At 48.1% G+C, this 18,070-nt stretch overlaps 1 protein-coding gene across 1 annotated transcript; it reads right to left on the bottom strand.

Annotated features, from left to right (window-relative positions):
• Positions 1–225: 225 nt before the first annotated feature.
• On the bottom strand, positions 226–16,296 carry KATNB1 (katanin regulatory subunit B1). The gene is made up of 10 exons (XM_044660450.1): positions 16,257–16,296; positions 12,867–12,997; positions 10,984–11,101; positions 5,440–5,540; positions 4,944–4,985; positions 3,372–3,455; positions 2,936–3,051; positions 2,232–2,303; positions 1,857–2,007; positions 226–417 (listed from the first exon to the last, which is right to left on the bottom strand). Exons 1-10 carry the CDS (start codon positions 16,294–16,296, stop codon positions 226–228), a joined length of 1,047 nt encoding a protein of 348 aa, XP_044516385.1.
• Between the last annotated feature and the right edge of the window lie 1,774 nt (positions 16,297–18,070).

Raw genomic sequence — 18,070 nt, forward strand, 5'->3', positions numbered from 1 at the left:
AGGAGGAGGAAGAAGAGGAAGAGAAGAAAGAGGAGGAGGAGGAAGAGGAGGAGGAAGAGGAGGAAGAGAAGAAAGAGGAGGAAGAGGAGGAGGAGGAGGAAGAGGAGGAGGAGGAGGAGTGAGGCCCAGGCCTGGAGAGGGTGATCCTGCCTCCATGGCTTTCTCAAGGAGCCCCACCCAGGGGCAGCGGACCAGGTGCCTCCGGCTCCCCTCCTCTCCCACACCTCACCTCTGGGGCTTGCTACAGGCTGTGGCCGGCCTCTCATAGCCTCGGCGGATGGTGGGACCAGTGAGTGTGGGCTGAGCCAGAGGCCTGCTGTCCTGCACTGGGTCCTGCACAACTGTCCCAGACCTCGTGACCCGGTTCAGATCCACCACGTAAGAGGAAACATTGCTTTGGGCAAAGGAAACCCCGATCTAGGCTCAAAGAAACCCGGAATGTTAGCACCAGCAGGCCCTCGTCCCAGCCCAGCCTTCCCCTCTCATGACAGACGCTTGGTGGGGGAGCCCCTCGCCTCGAGCAAGGCCTTCTCCATGGCCACCGTTAATATTCATCCTGATGGCACTTTCAGATTTGCCCAGCGAGGGGCAGTCAGTGCTTGTGTCCAAGGGATCAGCGGTCCGAGGCCTTCGTGGAGGCCTCCCGGGAAAGCCCCGCCGACGCTGCCTCCCTCACTCCCATCTCGCCACAAAGTTGACCAAAAAGGCAAACAGTAGACATCGGCCCATTGGGCCCTGCTGCGCTCAGCCTGGCTGCTCTGGAAAGCCACTGGGCCCGGCCCCATTTCTGCCATTCTCACGACACTGAAAACCTCAAGACTCAGATCAGAGTCACGACTGAAACTCGGTATCAGCACAAGTTCCTGCCCCTGGCAAGGAGGTGCCGGGCCCCAGGCAGTGGCTGGGGGCAGTGCAGGAATGTTTTGCCAAACTAGGCATATTTGCTACAAGAGTTGGCTTTTTCTCTTCCAATAAGTGGAAAAAGTAGGAGTAAAAGGAAACAAATTTTTAATTTTAAAAAAGTTACAGTTAGTCTTTTTTTTGTTTTGTTTTGTTTTTATATTTTTAAACCCTTAACTTCTGTGTATTAGTTCCTTGGTGGAAGAGTGGTAAGGGTAGGCAATGGGGGTTCAGTGACTTGCCCAGGGTCACACAGCTGGGAAGTGGCTGAGGTCGAATTTGAACCTAGAACCTCCCGTCTCTAGGCCTGGCTCTCAATCCACTGAGCTACCCAGCTGCCCCTACAGTTAGTCTTTTTAAAATTTAAAAACTTTGCCTACTGTCTTAGTGACAAAAGAGCAGGTAGGGCCAGGCAATGGGGGTGAAGTGACTTTTCCAGGGTCACACAGCTATAAAGCACTAAACATTTGAACTCAGGGTTTCCAGACTCCAGGCTTACATTCAATCCCACTGTGCTACCCAGCTACCCCACATTTAAACTTTAAAAAACATACAAAAGGAGAGGAGGGCTGAATTTGGTGATGTCTAAAGATGGTATCTATTGCTTAAATTTCATTAACCAGTCCTGATTGTGAAAAACAATCAATGCATGGTGGTGACTCAGTGACCCTTATGGCAACACTGGTGAAGGCGGGGCACGTGTGCAGAGCTGGCACAGGGGGAGCTGCTCGTTCTCCCTATTCCCAGAGCCCAAGGACATTTTTGGCACGCTCCACCGGTGTCCAGTGGCCCAAAGCAAGCACTTTCTCCCTCAGCTCTCTCCCGTAATCCAGGGGCTCATAGACAGCTTGAATTTGCCCTCTGGGCACTCGAACTCAGAAAAGGTTCACCAGCGCTGCCCTATGGGGAGGGCACACCTGGCCAGAGGAAGAGAGGGGCCCTCAGGCTGTGCTCACCAGCTGGTTGTTGCAGGTGGTCAGGTCGGCCACCTTGCCCCAGTTCACCAGGACCACGTCGAAGCAGCGCTCAGGCTCCCAGCCATACACCCGAAGAGAGTCTTGACAGCCACTGTATAAGCAGCAGCCATCAGGGTTGAACAGGATACTCCTGGAGTGGACATGGAGTTAAGAAGGGATTAACCAGGAGCCTTTAGGAAACCCATCCCAACCCTAGGGAAGTCCTGTGCCTGGCTGGAGCCCAAAGACCTTGAAGTCCTGGGACTCTGGGGTCCATCTCATCAGCCTGGGACTCTGGGGTCCATCTCATCAGACTCAGCCCGTGGGGACAGCAGGGACTAAAGGACCCAGGGGTCCTGACTCCTGAATGTCTACCTGACAGGCCCAGGCTCCCCTTCGATGCAGCTGACCACTTGGAACTTCTCCAGATCCCAGAAGCGGATTGTCCTGCAAAAGGCAATAGTCCCAAGGAAATAGGCAGGCCTATCCCTTCCTCCCCACACTGACCTGGGCCTCTGGCTCCTGAAGAACTCCTGAGCAGAAGCGAATCATGGGGCCCCAGACTGTCCCAGAATATCTGTGCAGGGATGTTACCAGAGACAGCAGAATAGGGGCCCTGGAGCCAGCCATAGCTACAGAGAGAAGAGATTTCCTCTTCCTGGCTGGCTGAACAAATGAAGGTAAAAACATTTATTAAGTGCCCACAGACAGGTAGAGCACTGGTCAAAAACAAAGAGAAAAACCAGATGTAAATGAGTGAGATCTGTGGATCTCCCCAACTTGGGGAAGACCTACTCCAAGTGCTGAGGCTGGCCACACACATGCCCTTTCACTGGGACCCCTCTGTACAGCCCTGGCACGCAGAAGGAGTCCCTGTTCTTCTACTCCAAAGTGTGCCCTGAATTCTCAATGGAAAGGGGCCAAAATGCTTTAAGCTGTATGACTGTCCCTGGGCTGTGCTTGCCAAGGTTGGGCTGATGGAGGACAATCAGGCTGCTGATTCGGCTGGCCTGTGGCCCCCAGCGAAGGGCTTGGGGCAGGGACAGCTCTCTGGCCTTACCCTCATCTTCCTCTCTTACCTGTCCGAGCTGCCAGAAGCCAGGAGGTACTCATTGGGGTGAAACTCCACCACGCTGACGGGCCCCGTGTGTCCTAAGAACTCAGACATCATCTTCCCAGCAGTCAGATCCCAAAGCTGGGGAGGCAAGAGAGCCAGGCCTGAGGTCTGAACTCCCCAGCTCTAGGGCTTCTTCAGCTACTTTCTAATTGTTTCTAGGCTGGCCTGAGGCCTGAGGGCAGAACCCTGAAAGGAGTTCTGGTGGGTCATTTGTCCCACAGAACACTGGCTTCTGACTTGGTGAGGTTCCTTTATTCCCTCCCAACTTCCACTTCTGATAGGCCCGGGAGAGGCTCCACTGGGCCTGGGGTGTGGAGGGGGGCAGGGAAGATTCTCTCCTTCCAATACTAATCCCAGGCAGGAAAGTAGGCCCAGGCCCAGGCCAGCCAAGACTCTACCTTTACGCTGTGGTCATCTGCAGCGGACGCTAACCACTTCCCATCGGGGCTAAACCGAAGACACCTCACAGCCTGAGTGTGGCCCTGAAAGAGAAGTGACAGCACCGTTTCTGCGGAGCAGGCGGGCCTGGCCGGCGAGGAGCTGCCACACTCCGCTCCTTCCAGGGCTCCAGCAAGGCCAGGCATGATGGCAGCACACCGAGGTGGGATCTTCACTTCCCATCTGTGATGTTGTGAGGATACAAATGGTCAGAGCTGCGGAATGACCGGCTAGGTGGGGTGACAGTGAGAAATCAAGAATGCCAGTAAGGCCGCCAATCTAGGAGACCAGAAAACACAAAGACGGCTGTGCCATTGGCAGAAAGTGGGGAAGTCAGAAAGAGTGGGAGAAGCATGAGCAGCTCAGTTTGGGCCCAGGTTGGGGGGTGGTTGGGACATCTGCTATGGCACGTTCAATAGGCAGCTGGTGAGGCAGGCAGGAAGCTCAGGGGAGAGGGTGAGCCTCGGACAGACAGACAGACATGTGCGTCACCTGCCTAGAGACCATAATGAAACCCGGGGGAGCTACTGAAGTCACCGTGTAGAGGGAGAAGACGCCTGAGGACAGGGCTTTGGGGAACACCCACAGCTGGGGCTGGGGGTTGGTATCAGGAGAGAAAAGAGCATCACAGACTCAGAGATGAGAAAGCACACAGGAAGGGATGGCTAACAGTGTCAAATGCAGCAGAGGCCAAGAAAGGGGAGGCCTGAGAAGTTCTGCCCACTGCGCAGGAGCCAGGCTGAGGACTGAAGAGGGAGAGGAAGCAGAGGGAGTAGGTCACAGAATGGGTTTTAAAAATGGGGGAACCTGGGCATGTTTGAAGTCAGAGGCAGTGAGGCTGAAGCTCTGGAAAGGGGGTGGGAGGGTGGGAAATGACTCAGGTAATCTCCTGGAGAAGCCAGGTCAGGATGGGATCAAGGGCCCAGGCAGAGGAATGGGCCTGGGCATGGAGAAGCTTTACCTTATTATCAGAGTGGGAGGAAAATAAGAAAGAAGATGACATCAAGAAGCGGAAGAGGAGAGGAAGAGAGGGAATGTTTTCATGCAACAGTCTCAGATTTCTCAGGAGAGAGTGGGGGCAGTCGGACTTTGGAGAGGTTTGGGGAGAGAAGACAGAGCCTGGAATAGCCTCTTTGGGGAGTGAGTCTGGGAATCAACTCAAGAGGAATAAAAGGATTGCCAAGCTGCAGGGAGGGCCCAGGGGAAGCAGAGAGCAGATTGCCTGTCCTCAGGCAGCAGTTATGTGGCTTCCTCCAGGGCTGCTCAGCAGATGTGAATAGGAAAGGCAGAGGTAGATACTGAGAACCATCTAGGGCTGCTGGACAAGGGATCAAGATCTGAAAAGAGTGGAAATACTGAACTGGTTAGAGTTTGGAGAAGTACCACCAGGGGGAGGATGGCAAAGAAGGGCTCAAGGGCCACCCTGGGCTTGGATGCCCTTTTCCCCCCGACCAGACTGCCCATTCTCCTTGTGTGTCCCTTAAAGACAGCACAATTCTCTCTGTGTCTCTCAGTTCATGACAACCTCTTACCTTATACCGGAACACACAGCCTTTTCTCCGTATGTCCCAGAGCTGTGGAGAAGAGAACCAGAGGAGAGGGGTCAGCAGGGCAAGACAGTGAAGGCTTCACCAGCACAGTGAGCAGCTCAGGAAGATGCAGCAATAACAGTATCTGGGAGCGGACTGAGCCTGGGCTGTAGCTCAGAAACAAGTTCTGAAGTCAGAGTTTCTCCACCTCCTCCATAATCAGCAGCCAGAGAGACAACTAGCCGGACCAGGACCCTCCGTCCCAAATTCAGTCTGAAATTCAGAGCTGACCAATCCAGCTAACAGCTGTGCTATCCCATTTACATTCTAAGTTTGAGAGCTGGCACCCCGAGTATGGATCAGAAACAGGAGAAGGGCCCCTCACCTGGGAAGCACTCCTTCACCACATCCCAAACACACGTGAATGTGCATGGAGTGCCTCAGTTCCTGAAGCGCTAGGGGAATATCCAAAGGGCCACGTTTTGGAGAGGCTTTTTACCTTGATGTTTGTATCCTGAGACCCAGAGGCTACAAATTCTCCATAGGGATGGAAGTCCAGGCTGCAGATGTTGGCTTTGTGTCCCATTAAAGTACGAAGAACTGCCAAGGGAAGAAACAAAAGGATCAGGATGACCTGGTGTTTGCTTGACAGAAGGGTGGCTCCTGCTGCTGCAATACAAGTCACTAACAAATGAAAACAGGCATGTGCAGGTCAGTCCCACTGCCCCCTCCTACCCCAGAGATCCTAGGTAAGACTCACCTTTACATATATCCCCACTCTCCCAGGAGAAGACTCATATTTTTCAGGGTTCTACTTCTAGTCTGAGGCTTTGTAGGAGATAGAAGAGACTATAAGAGCGCCAAAAAGGTGGGGCCAGAACCCTTAAGACTCTCAGCCTTGGGGTTCTTCCCAACGACCTGCTTCCCTGTTTACTCAAGGGGAAGTTATTTTAGCAACTTTTAAGGAAACTTCATTCGTTTTAAGTATAGAATAAATGAGCCTAGGCATCAAGACAAGTCAGTCAATAGCCATAAGAGTAAGTCCCTGATCCTTTGGGCTATCTCTACACTCTTTATTCTTCTCAATTGTGTTTTTATCTTTTGAGAATTAACATTCAATTATAAAGCAAGAAGTAGAATGGTGGATCAATGGAATAGATTAGGGATAAATGACCTTAGCACCCTAGTATTTGATAAACCCAAAGATCCCAGCTTTGGGGATAATAACTCACTATTTTACAAAAACTGCTGGGAAAATGGGAAAACAATATGGCAAAAATGAGGTATAGATCAACATTTTACACACTCTAAACCAAGATAAGGTCAAACTGGGTATATAATTTACACATAAAAGGTGAAAAAATATAAGTAAATTAAGGGAACATAGAATAGTTTTGTCAGATCTATGGAGAAGGGAAGAATTTATGATCAAGCAAGAGATGGAGATCATTACAAGATGTAAAATGAATACTTTTGACCATATTAAATTTAAAAGTGTTTTTGTAAAAACAAAACCAATTTAACCAAGATTACAAAGGAAACAACTAGGAAAAATTTTTTATTACAAATTTCTCAGATAAAGGTCTCATTTCTCAAATATATAAAGAACTAAGTCAAATTTACAAGAATCCAAGTCATTCTCCAACTGACAAATGGTCAAAGGATATGAACAAGCAGTTTTCAGATGAAGAAATCAAAGCCATCAAAAGCCATATGAAAAAATGTTCTAAATCACTCTTGATTAGAGAAATGCAATTAAAACAACTCTGAGGTACCGCTTCACACCTATCAGATTGGCCAATATGACAGTAAAGTGATAAATGTTAGAGGGGATGTGGCAAAAATTGGGACACTAATATATCGCTGGTAGAGTTGTGAACTGATCCAACCATTTTGGAGGGCAAATTCAAACAATGCCCAAAGGGCTATAAAACTATGCATAACCAATGCATAACCTTTCATCCAGTAATACTACTGCTAGGTCTGTATCCCAAAGAAATAAAAAAAGGGGAAAGGACCTACTTGTACAAAAATATTTATAGCTGCTCTTTTTGTGGCGGCAAAAAATTGGAAATTGAAGAGATGTCTATCAAATTAGGGAATGGCTGAACAAACTGTGGTTTATGATGGTGAATGTGCAATTAGAAAATCTCAAATCCTTGGACTTCATCTCCCAGAATTCTTTTCCCTTTTTCCACGGTTGAGTTCTTATGTGTATATTTAAGTTCTGCAACCCTGCCCTCTCGCTCTCTTCTTGTGACCAAGGCTGGGTTAGCTCGCTCTTTATTTTACCTTTTTATTTTCCTTTACTTCAAGTTATTATTAATAAATCTTATTAAATATAATACTTGGAGATAGTGTATATTAATTTTTCAGCTTACATTATGGAATACTATTGTGTTGTAAGGAATGATAAACTGAATGATTTCAGAAAGAGTTGGAAAGACCTACATGAACTGAGGCAGAGTGAAATAAGCAGAACACTGATCACAGTAACAGCAATATTGTGGATCAAATGTGAAAGACTTAGCTACTCTCAGCAATTCAATGACCCAAAACATCCTACAGAGAAAGAATTGTTGGAGTCAGAACACAGATGAAAGTCTGGGATTTTTCACTTGTTTACTTGGGTTTGGGTTTTATATGATTATTCATTTATAAAAATGAACAATATGGAAATATGTCTTGCATGAAAATACATGTATAACCCGGATTGAATCCCTTGCCAGCTCTGAGGGGGAGGGAAGGGAGGAAAGGAGACAATTTGGGTCATCTAACTTCAGAAAATGAAATTTGTTATTACATGTAATTAGTAATAAATGAGTAAATAAATAACCACAGGGGAAAAATTAACATTCAGCTTTCTGAAAGAAAACCCATCTGCCTCAGGATGGTAGACATAGGAGAAGTTTGGACAACATCAGATTTCTCTTCTCTTCCCATCATCCTTTTGTTAAGCTGCCAATAAAATCTTATCATGTTGATCTCAATATATGCTTTGCTTGGCATCAAATAAAAAGTTTTCTGAAGGGTGTCAATGCACCCAAAACAGAGACGCACCCTTAATAAAAAAGCAGCTGTCCAATCTCCAGGGATCCTCTGGCCTTGGGCAGGAAGGATCATTCTTCGCCTGATAAGGAGTGGCCCGGGCCCCCCTTTGTGGGAGGGTTTCATGGAATGCCACACGGATTTCCAAAGGGATCTATTCAGACTCCCTAAGACTACGGCTATATCAAGAGGGCTGCCCGTAGCACCCACTGAGACTCCCTGGCCAATAGGAGAGGAGCTGGCACATCAGCTTTCCTCCACTCTCATTCCTCATCCTTGTGGTTTTTACTCTTCACCTTCCCTCAGTTCACTGCCAGAACAAGAGGGTCACCTAACCTGTTTATAAGGGGCTTGCTGGACCTGTCGATATAATCATGGGTTTGCATTAGGCATTCCATTCACTATGGGCAATTTCTGCCATCTTTGAGTTTGGTCTTCTCTGCCACGAGGAGGAGAATGTTTATCTTACAAATGGAGAATGGTAAGTGCAGCCTAAGAAAGCACCATTGTGGGGAAATTAATTCAAGTTTAAAGTATTTCACACAACTAAAAATGCATTTCTTCTGCTGTGGTTTTTCAAGCATCTGCTGCACACACTCTGACTTTGAATCAAGAGAAAGGCTTCCGAGGTCCTTTAGCTTTTCCACAACTCACACAGTTGCTTGCTCGACTCCAAATGGGATGATCTGAAGCTGGATCCATAGGCCTTGGCCATCATTAGGGAAAAGAGACCAAATGAAGGTCCTGGTCCTCATTTCTTCCATGGCCCCTGGGAACTGCTAGTCTTCCCTCTGAGATCATGTCTCAATTATTCAGTAAATGCCTTGACTGTACATAGCTGTTTGCCAGGGGTCTTCTCACACTAGAATGGGAGTTCCTGGAGGGCAGAAACAGAGTTTTTGCCTTCCTTTGAGCCCATCGTGAGTGCTTAGCACAGTGCCTGGTGCGCAGAAAACATTCATAAAGGACTCTTTGACTGCCTCACTCACTTGCCAGTGGGCTTCCAAAGAATTTGTTCCCACAGCATAGAATGTGTTTGTCCCCAGTGGATTTAGGCCTGGGGGAATGGAATGGGAGTAGAATCCAAGTGGCCTAACCTTTCCTGACTGTTCACTCAGAAGAAATTGTTCTTATTACGAGAATTATGCTTTTTACAACTTTACAGGGCATTTTGACCCACATTGTCTCCTTTGATCCTCAACAAGACCTTGTGATAGCTCACAGAAGGTAAAAGCAGAGAGACTATTATTCCCACTTTGCAGATGAAGAGGTCTTTAAGACTCCAACTAAGACCACCCAAGTAGTCAGAAGAGCAGGAGGTGGAAAGTGGGGCCCCTTCTGGTTCCTGTACTTTGTGCCCCCAGGCCATCTAGCTCTTTGACAAGCCTGCCCCTGGGCTCTGGCTCCTTCTCTTTCCATTATTTCCTAAAACAAAAACCAGCCCCAACATTTCCACCCACTGACATCTCCCCCACCCCTAGTGTCCTGTCTGTCTAGTGCTGTGGGCTGGCCTGGCGCTCAATTCTCTGGCTCTGACTGACATGCTGGTGCTGTTGGCGGAGGACCAGTGGTACACAAACTGCTCCCTAGCCCTCGCCTCTCCTATATGACTCCATGGACCAGTTCTGTGGCACTTCCTCTTAACGGTAATTCCACAGAAGCCTAAGTAAGCAGACTCCAGCAGTGTTGTCCCTCCTGATGCAATGGGTTGGGGCAGAGCAGCAAGACCAGTCGGTTGGGATGCTCTCGGCTTGACAATCATCTTTTATCCTTGCCATCTAATGGGTGTTTCTAATAATCAAGGAATTAAGCCATCTAAGAAGCTCTTGATTCTTGAGCAAGAGCAAATTTTCAAAAAGTAATGAGACCTAGGGGGCAGCTGGGTAGCTCAGTGGAGTGAGAGTCAGGCCTAGAGACAGGAGGTCCTAGGTTCAAACCCGGCCTCAGACACTTTCCAGCTGTGTGACCCTGGGCAAGTCACTTGACCCCCATTGCCCACCCTTACCACTCTTCCACCTATGAGACAATACACCAAAAAGTACAAGGGTTTAAAAAAAAAAAAAGTAATGAGACCTAATTAGTGCCCTATGTTCAGCAATCCTGGCTGCTGCAGTGGCAAACAGAAGAGGACATGTGGCCAAAGACACACAGGGCAGCTTCCATGTTGGACTGCTAGAAGGGAAGCCAATGAAGCCTATGCTCCTGCTCCTTACCAGCCTTCTCTTCCCCTCCATTCTCTTTTCCCTTCAATTTAAATCAATATTTGTTGAGCACCTATTAAGAGCAAAGCACTGAGCTACACTATGGGGTTTAAAAGATGAATAAGACGAGGTTCCTGCAGCACTTACAAGCTAGTAGGAGGAATAAGACTGAGACACAGAGAACCATAGGACAGTGGAAGAAGAGATAAATATGGGGCAGCAAGGTGGCTCAGTGGAGAGTCAGGCCTGGAGATAGGAGGTCCCAGGTTCTAATCTGACCTCAGACACTTCCTAGCTGTGTGACCCTGAACAAGTTATTTAACTCCAAATGTCCTTCATATAGAGCTCTTACCACTCTTCTGCCTTGGAACTGATACTTCAGATTGAAGCTATGTCACTAGAGCTTTATAAATCCAGTATTACAAGAGGGCAAGGAAAAGAGAGATCCCTTCTGGTTGGGGAGGAAAGGAGATGACCAAATATCATAAGGGTGTGGCATTTGGGCTGAGCCTTTGATAGGATTCTGGTGGGGCAAATGGTATTCCAGAAAGAAGGACAGCACTTACTGTGTGTCAGACACTGTGCTATGTATGGGACTGGCAATGGGTGAGCAGGGCATCAACTAACGTGCTGCTAAAATCTGCATGCCATATTTGGTGTATGTGCACCAGCTTGTCAGCACCTGTCCTGGCTTCCTGGCCTTGGTCAGGGGATCCAGCTCCATGAGGATGCTGGATCTTCAGTGGGAACATAAAGACAAAAATAAGGGATAATAAGCAAGAAACCAAACCTACTTTTGGCAGCTTCCAGGTCCCAAACGCGGATGGAGCCTGACTGGGATCCAGCCACGATGAGCTCCTCGGGGGTGTTGAGTCGAACGCTCTCCACAGGGGATGTATGGCCAGTTAAGCTCTGTGGACAAAAGACAAGTGACCTAGTGGAGCAGCACTCCTTAGAGATGGGCTGGTGTCTGCACCCCAAAACCTCTTTGTCTTCGTGGAAATATGAAAATTGAGCAGAAACAGTGTTGGACTGAGAACACGGGGACTTGAGTTCTAATTCAGGCTTTGTTGCTGACTTGCTGGGGAAATCACTTGTCCTTGCCTCAGTTTCCCCAACTCTAACGAGATGATGCTATCATTTTAAGTGATTTGATTCAGTTGCCCTCATCTATCATTTTTCTTCTCCCAAATGACCCTTTCAGTCAAAATCACCAACACAGACCCTTTTCCTTCTCCATGCTCCATTCATACATGCGCACACACATACCCCCTTGGAAAAAACCAATTAGGGCCCAAGTGCAGATTTTCAGAATGATGGCCCCTCAGCACACAGCATACCCCCAGAGCCAACACACCTATGGAGTGGAATGAACGCTGCTGCAACATGTAGATTCCCTTTGATATTACCTGATCCCTGGGATGCTGCTACCATCCTAACTGCAGCGGCCAGCTCTGCCATGCTCCCCAGGGGCTCAGCTTAGCACAGAGATTGTAAGAAGGTCCTGCTTGGGAGATGAGGAGACTCTCACATAGGTCAGAGCAGGCAGGAGCCGTCACAATAAAGACCCCAGAAGAGATCAAGGTGGGTGGGTGGGGGCTCAAATTTACAAAGGCAGAGAAGACCTGGCAGGGGCAGAGGTGGGCAACCCCGTCTCTGTCCCAAGGACTGTGTTGAGAGGCATAGTCATCGACTCTCACCAGACTAGATAAGTCATCAGAGCTTCCCTGAAGGATGATGCATTTCCTGGGGGACAGTTCTTGGCTAAGTCACCTAAAGGGCAAACACCGAATCTGATCTTGTGCACAGGCCCTGGTGTCTATAGTTTCTCAAATGCTACAATGACAAAGTTCCCATTAAGAATGCCACCTCCTACTGTGCCTATTCCAAATGGAGCTCAGCTGAGTCTGTTTATTCCCCAGGATGAGAGAAATAGCTCTAAGAGCAGTCAGATCCTTTGCTCATCAGGCCTTTCCCAAACAGAGATACTGATCCTCTTAGTTAGCTTCAGTACTTCTATTCTGCCCTCTAGTCTGACTCTGCCTTTCCCAAGATCAGATTTTAGAGCTGGAAGGAACCTCAAAAGTCATTCAGCCCAACCCTTCATTTTACAGATGAGGAAACTGAGGCATTGGGAGGCTAAATAATGTTTCCAAGGTTGCATAAGTTGTAAACAGCAGAGGCAAGAGTCACATCCAAGGGGGCAGCTGGGTGGCTCAGTGGATTGAGAGCCAGGCCCAGAGGCAGGAGGTCCTGGATTCAAATCTGACCTCAGATACTTCCTACCTATATGACCCTGGGCAAGTCACTTAACCCCCATGCCTAGCCCTTACCACTCTTCTGCCTTAGAACCAATATACTGTATTGATTCTAAGACGGTAGGTAAGAGTTGAAAAAAAAAAAAGGGTTCACACCCAAGTCCTCAGACTCAAATCCAGCACTCTTCCCCTGCACTGTGCTGTCTCATAAGCCCTAAGCTTCATGGTCCTTTGTGGGTGGGCTATTAGGTAAAAATGGGCCTCCTTGGGCATCTCCCCTAAGCTCCTTGGAATCACTTGGCAGAGGAATGAACAGATATGAGGGAAAACTGGTCTAACATTTCGGGTTTGGGGATGGCTCCTGGCTATCTATCATCTTCTCCTGCACCTTGCCCACCATCTACCCTTGGGCTTCTTACCATAATGCAATTGGGCTTGTTCACTGACCACAGGTTGACCCGACAATCATCTCCTCCTGTTGCCAAGAGCCGCCCTGAGCCTTTGCCCAACACCAGAGAAGACACATTGCTGGCATGGGCCACGATTTCCTCTAAAAAAGGGAATGGAGTGGAACAGACACACAGTCACTGAAAGTCCCTGGCTGCTTGCACCCAGAGGAAAGAAGACCCCCTCACCCCCACAACCCCAGTTGCCTGGCTTTCCAGGGGAAAGAGCTTCACGAACCAAGGAAAGTGGTATCTGATCCCCAACCACCTGGCTTGCTGCCTCCAGCTCTGTCCTGCTCAGGATCACCTCTGAGCCTCTGGGCTCCAGCTCTATACTTTTTCTCAATCACCCCCAGAGATGTTTAGTAGAGACACTCAACCACAAGTAGGAATCTGAGGGCCTGAAAGATTGAAATCACTGTCCAAGCCAACAGCGGTGCAGCTGATACGAGGCTGCGCATGGTCTGCAGCCAAAAGAGTGAGTGCAAAGGAGTTCAGATGTCTCCAAAGGGCTCCCACATCCATTATCAAGGAAGGAGAATGGCTCAGAGACTTAGGGGGGGGACTTATAGTGAGGAAGACATAGGTTAGAATCACCTCTCTGATGCTGACTACCTGGGTGACCTCAGGCAAATTGCTGGCCTCCCTGGGCCTCAGTTTCCTCATCTGTAAAATGAAAAGGTAGGGCGAGAGGGCCTCAAGGCTAGATGAATGGCCCTATTACTGCTCCTCCCAATATTCCTAAGAACTCAGTGGAAAAATTCTCATTTCCTTCATTATACTGAAGAGAGAACAGATCCAAAGGTAAATGGTGAAACCAGGCCCATAGATCCAAGTTGGAGGTAGCCTCAGAGCCCTCTAACCCCATTCCCACATTCTATTAAAAAGGAGGCTGAGGGCTAGAGTTGAGTGTACACTCAAGCCTAGGAGCTGTGAGCATAGTGTCTGAAGCTGGGTTAGCACTTCTTCCCCAGGCCTGGAGCCTGAGTTGCCTTGGCAGTCTTGGGGCTGGGTGTGAGCAGGCTGTGAGAGATGGGACGAATTGGAGATGGAGGGGCTATGGCGGGGGTCCCAATGGTATGGACCCAGAGAAGCACAAAGTATGTTTAGCACCAGTTAGAAACGATTTGAGTTGGGGGAGGTAGAACAGCTGTAGGTGAGAGGCTGGGTGGGCACCATGCACTCCCTTGCCAGGAGCAGGCAGAGAGTTCTCTGGCCACAAGAATTTCCATGCAGTTGCTCCACAGTCTAGGAAGGCATGAAGCCAAGGGACAATCCCAAGAACAGGGGCTTAATTTTTGATGTCTTAAATTTCATTGAAGCAACATGTCCCCAGGAATGAGTGAGAAAAAGTCAAGTGCCCAGAAGTGAGGTAAGGCAGGGGTGGAATCTGGCTAATACTGAGGCAAAGTCAGCTTCAGCTGATCCAAGGTGTGCCAAGGTGTTATTGCAGCAGTGACTTCTCCCATCTTTCCTCTATCCCACCGTAGGGTTACACCCTTTCCCAGGTGTCCCTGCAATCAGGATGCTAAGTTTTCTGCTTTCACAACAGGTCTTGGGTATTGTGGAGGTGGAGGGGAGGCAGGGTGTGCTAACTCTGCCCTGGTAAAATGGTGGACCAGTTCCTGCCACCTAAACTTTGAGGAACCACGTGGGGCAGAGGAGCCTGAAGGACCAGTGAGCTGATAGGCCACAGACCTGTACAACTAAGGTGAACAATTATGGATATCTAAAGGGCAGCTGGCACATGTGAGAGTGACCCCTTATCCCCTGAGGGTCTCTAAGCATTTCCTACTGCTTTGTTATACTAGCAGAATGACAGGATCAAGCAAGCTAATAATAATGTCTTTACTGAAGGGAAAGGGGCTGTAGGCTATACAGACTCCATAGCTACTAGGTGAGGGGAGCTGGGCCCTTGCTCTGACCAGATACTTTAGGCACAATCAGAGCGGCATTCTCCAGGACCTTTCACATACCTGCAGCTCTACAAGAGAACAGGCATCAGCTTTTTAAAAGCATTTTTTGATGCCCAGTGATTTGAAACTTTCTTAACAGTTAGTTAATCCTTGGCTCTGGGACTTTCCCCAAGGTTTCCCCAGGGCCCCATGCCTCTCCCACAAAGGACAACGCATGGCTCTCTCTTCAGGGGCCTGATATCTGAAGATGGCTCTTGTATATTTAAAGTATCAGTCTTAAATATGCTTTGCATATGCTTCCATCAGACTAGACAGCCTTGCATTTTGACTGTGTTCATCCCTTTCAGGCAATATATGTTTTCTTCCTCATGGGGGATTTGGTCTAGGCTGTGACATGACTACCAAGTGATCTCAGGCAAACTGCTTCCCACCCCTGGCCTCAGTGTTCCCTCCTGTAAAATGGAGGTGTTGGCTTGATTTTTAGAGCTTCCCCTCCTGCTGCTGAGCACACTTCCTGGAGGCTGAGGCAGTGACTCTGCAGGAGTGGAGGAGGGGAGAGGGTGGTGAGTGCTGCACTGAGATTAGATGGTCATCAAGAAAAACGGCAGCTAGGCCCTAGAAAGACCGACAGGAAGCTGCAGGGGGCAGATCTAAGCAGAGAATGGAGAAGTGCTTCTGATCTGGGAGGGGCAAGGGCAAGAGGCCTATAATCAAGAAAATAATAGAGAAAAATGATCGCTTAGGTGTTTGTTGAAAATAGCAGTGATAGCACCCATCAGTGCCAAGATGTGAAAATAGGCTGCAAGCAACGCCCACCTGCTGCCATCTGCTGTTAACCAGCTTCTGGATCAGCCTCCAGCCCAGGCCTGGGCAAGGTGGGCCCTGATGTCCTATATAGAACAGTCAATATTAAAATGTCATCATAGCTTTAGGGCAGGGCTGTCAGCCACCAAAGCCACAGGTCTAACCATAAGTGAATGGTCTGACTTAGGACAGCACAATCTTAGACCACATTTGACAACCCAAAGTCAGGCATGAGCTATTTGCAAACCAGAGAAACTGGGTTGGGAAAAAGGTAAGGAGTCCTAGGCTTAGATCATCAGTCCTGCCTTTGCCTTTGAGCCCTGAAGAATCAGAACTCAAGTCAGTTTTAGCTGCACAGGCATTAGCACCTGTGAGTTGCCAAAGGGGATTCTTGAATAGTACTTGAGATGATCAGGATCATTGAATTAGAGCTACCAGAGACCTTAGAGGTCAACTAGTCCCAGACTCTTCCTGCACTATTCCATGCTAGGAAAAGGAGGGCTCAGATATGGTGGGGGTGGGTGGTTACTGGAGGAAGCCAGGTCTCGCCTTCACTTCTCTAGTCTAGTCTAGTGGACACTCCATTCTCTGGGGGGTAACAGGTGGCTAAGAAGATAACAAGCAGAGATGGCAGGAGACTCACGTAGCTTCCATGCTGTCTTGGTAACAACAGGAGTTGCCATTTTCCCAGCTAGTTCCTTTCAGTCGATGTTCACCGATAAACCAACCAAAAAAGATTGCAAAGATAGCTCTCCACTTCCCCTGTGGGGTGGGGGAAGAACCCCCCCAGGTTCAAGTTTCAAGTTGGAGAGTAGTTTCGACACATCCAGGCAGAGATAATTCCCTATTTTGTAGCCCTTTGTTAAATCCTGTTTTATAACATCCAAGCGAGCAGTCTGTGCCTGCCAATATACATCCCAGATCATGAAGTATCAGTTTGGCCCCATTGTAGAGTTAATGTTGATCTGTAAGGAAAAAATTCATTTAAATTAACATATTACAATACGAAGAAGAACATAAGTTCTTGATCTAAAAAAGAAAAATAAAAGTGTTGGTTATATCCATTTCATTTAATAAAAACTTTCACTTTGTAAAGAATGAGGAGATATGCCAAGTGGTGATACTACTCCTCAGTGGTGGCACCTAGAGCAGCTTCTCTCAAACATGGTAATTTTGATTCACAACAGAAAAAGTGGATTCTTGTGAAGTCTTCAATATGACTATAAGAGGACATCTACACAATGCTTGTTTTCTGAAATGAAACAAACCAAGGGAAAGACCTGATTTTTGAAACCACAAAATCCAAAATACTAGAGGTACCACCCCTGCAAATCAAGTGATGCTGACAGACCTATGCTGACCAATACCAGCTGTTCTAACACAAAGATCTTTTTCAGGAGGTTGTCTCAAAGCAAGATGTGACAGAAGCATGAGGTGTGGAGGTGGGGAGAAAGAACCCAAACCTCACCAGAGGGAACCCTAACTTTAAACAGAAGAAATCTCTTGATAACAGAACTAAGAAGTTCCAGTGTCCCAAGTCACCTACTTTTCCTTTACTCTCCCCAGGACAGTACCCAGAGATAATAATGGAATAAGGAGCTGAGAACCTGAGACTTAGCACCTCTGCTACAAAAGGTCCCTCTGGGTCCATACAATCCCCAACCAGGTTCCACTCTTCCTTTGCTCTCTTTGAATCACTGAATTCATTCAGTTCCTTTTCCCTCCTCCTCCATTATACTTACCTGTTCACCCTCCTCCCTCCTTTATCTGTTCTGGACCTCTCCTATGTTCCCTCCTTTTCTTTCAATTCCCACTACTCTTCCCTACCTTCCTTTTGCCCTTCCTCAGTGCTGGTTAAGTGCTTCCTTCCTCCAGTTCATTTCTATTGTGTCTTGGGTCTCCCGTCTTCTCATTTCTTCTCCCATTTCCCTTGTCTATCCCAATGTCTCTATTATGTGTCTCTTCATTCTGTTTTCCATTCTTCCTTCCCCAACTAGCCTGGTCCTTCTGTCCCTCTTCATTCTGTCTACATACTATCTTCATCCTTCTGTCCCTTCCATTATCTTTCCCATCCTCAGTCCTTCTTCGGTCCATCTCCCCATTGTCTCCTTCCTTCTGACCCTCAATTATCTCTATCTTCTGTCCTTCTCCATTGTAACTTATCAGTTGTCCCCATTCCTTCTCCCCTCCATCCTGTCCCCAACTATTCCCTTCTTTTTCTCCCCTCCATTCAATCCCATTATCTCCATCCTCTTCAGTCTCTCTCTTCACTTTCTTCCATTCTGCCCCAACATCTCTGTCCCTCTTCCTTCTCTCTCCCCATTCTCCTCCACTCTGACTCCCCACTTCTGACTCTCTCATTCTGTCCCTCTTCCTTCTCCCTGCCCCATTCTGTCCTTCTTCCTTCGGTCCTCCGATCGCCCCCTTTTTTTGGTCCCCCCATTCTGACCCTCTTCT

This window comes from Gracilinanus agilis, chromosome 2 (assembly GCF_016433145.1).
Source record: "Gracilinanus agilis isolate LMUSP501 chromosome 2, AgileGrace, whole genome shotgun sequence".
NCBI classification, from domain to species: Eukaryota; Metazoa; Chordata; class Mammalia; order Didelphimorphia; family Didelphidae; genus Gracilinanus; species Gracilinanus agilis.

Coding starts and splice junctions, on each gene's coding strand:
- KATNB1 (XM_044660450.1), bottom strand. CDS start 16,296: ATGGCAACTCCTGTTGTTACCAAGACAGCATGGAAGCTAC. Junction 3,052..3,371: donor CAGATGACCACAGCGTAAAG/GTAGAGTCTTGG, acceptor TTGCCTCCCCAG/CTTTGGGATCTGACTGCTGG. Junction 2,008..2,231: donor GGGGAGCCTGGGCCTGTCAG/GTAGACATTCAG, acceptor TGTCCACTCCAG/GAGTATCCTGTTCAACCCTG.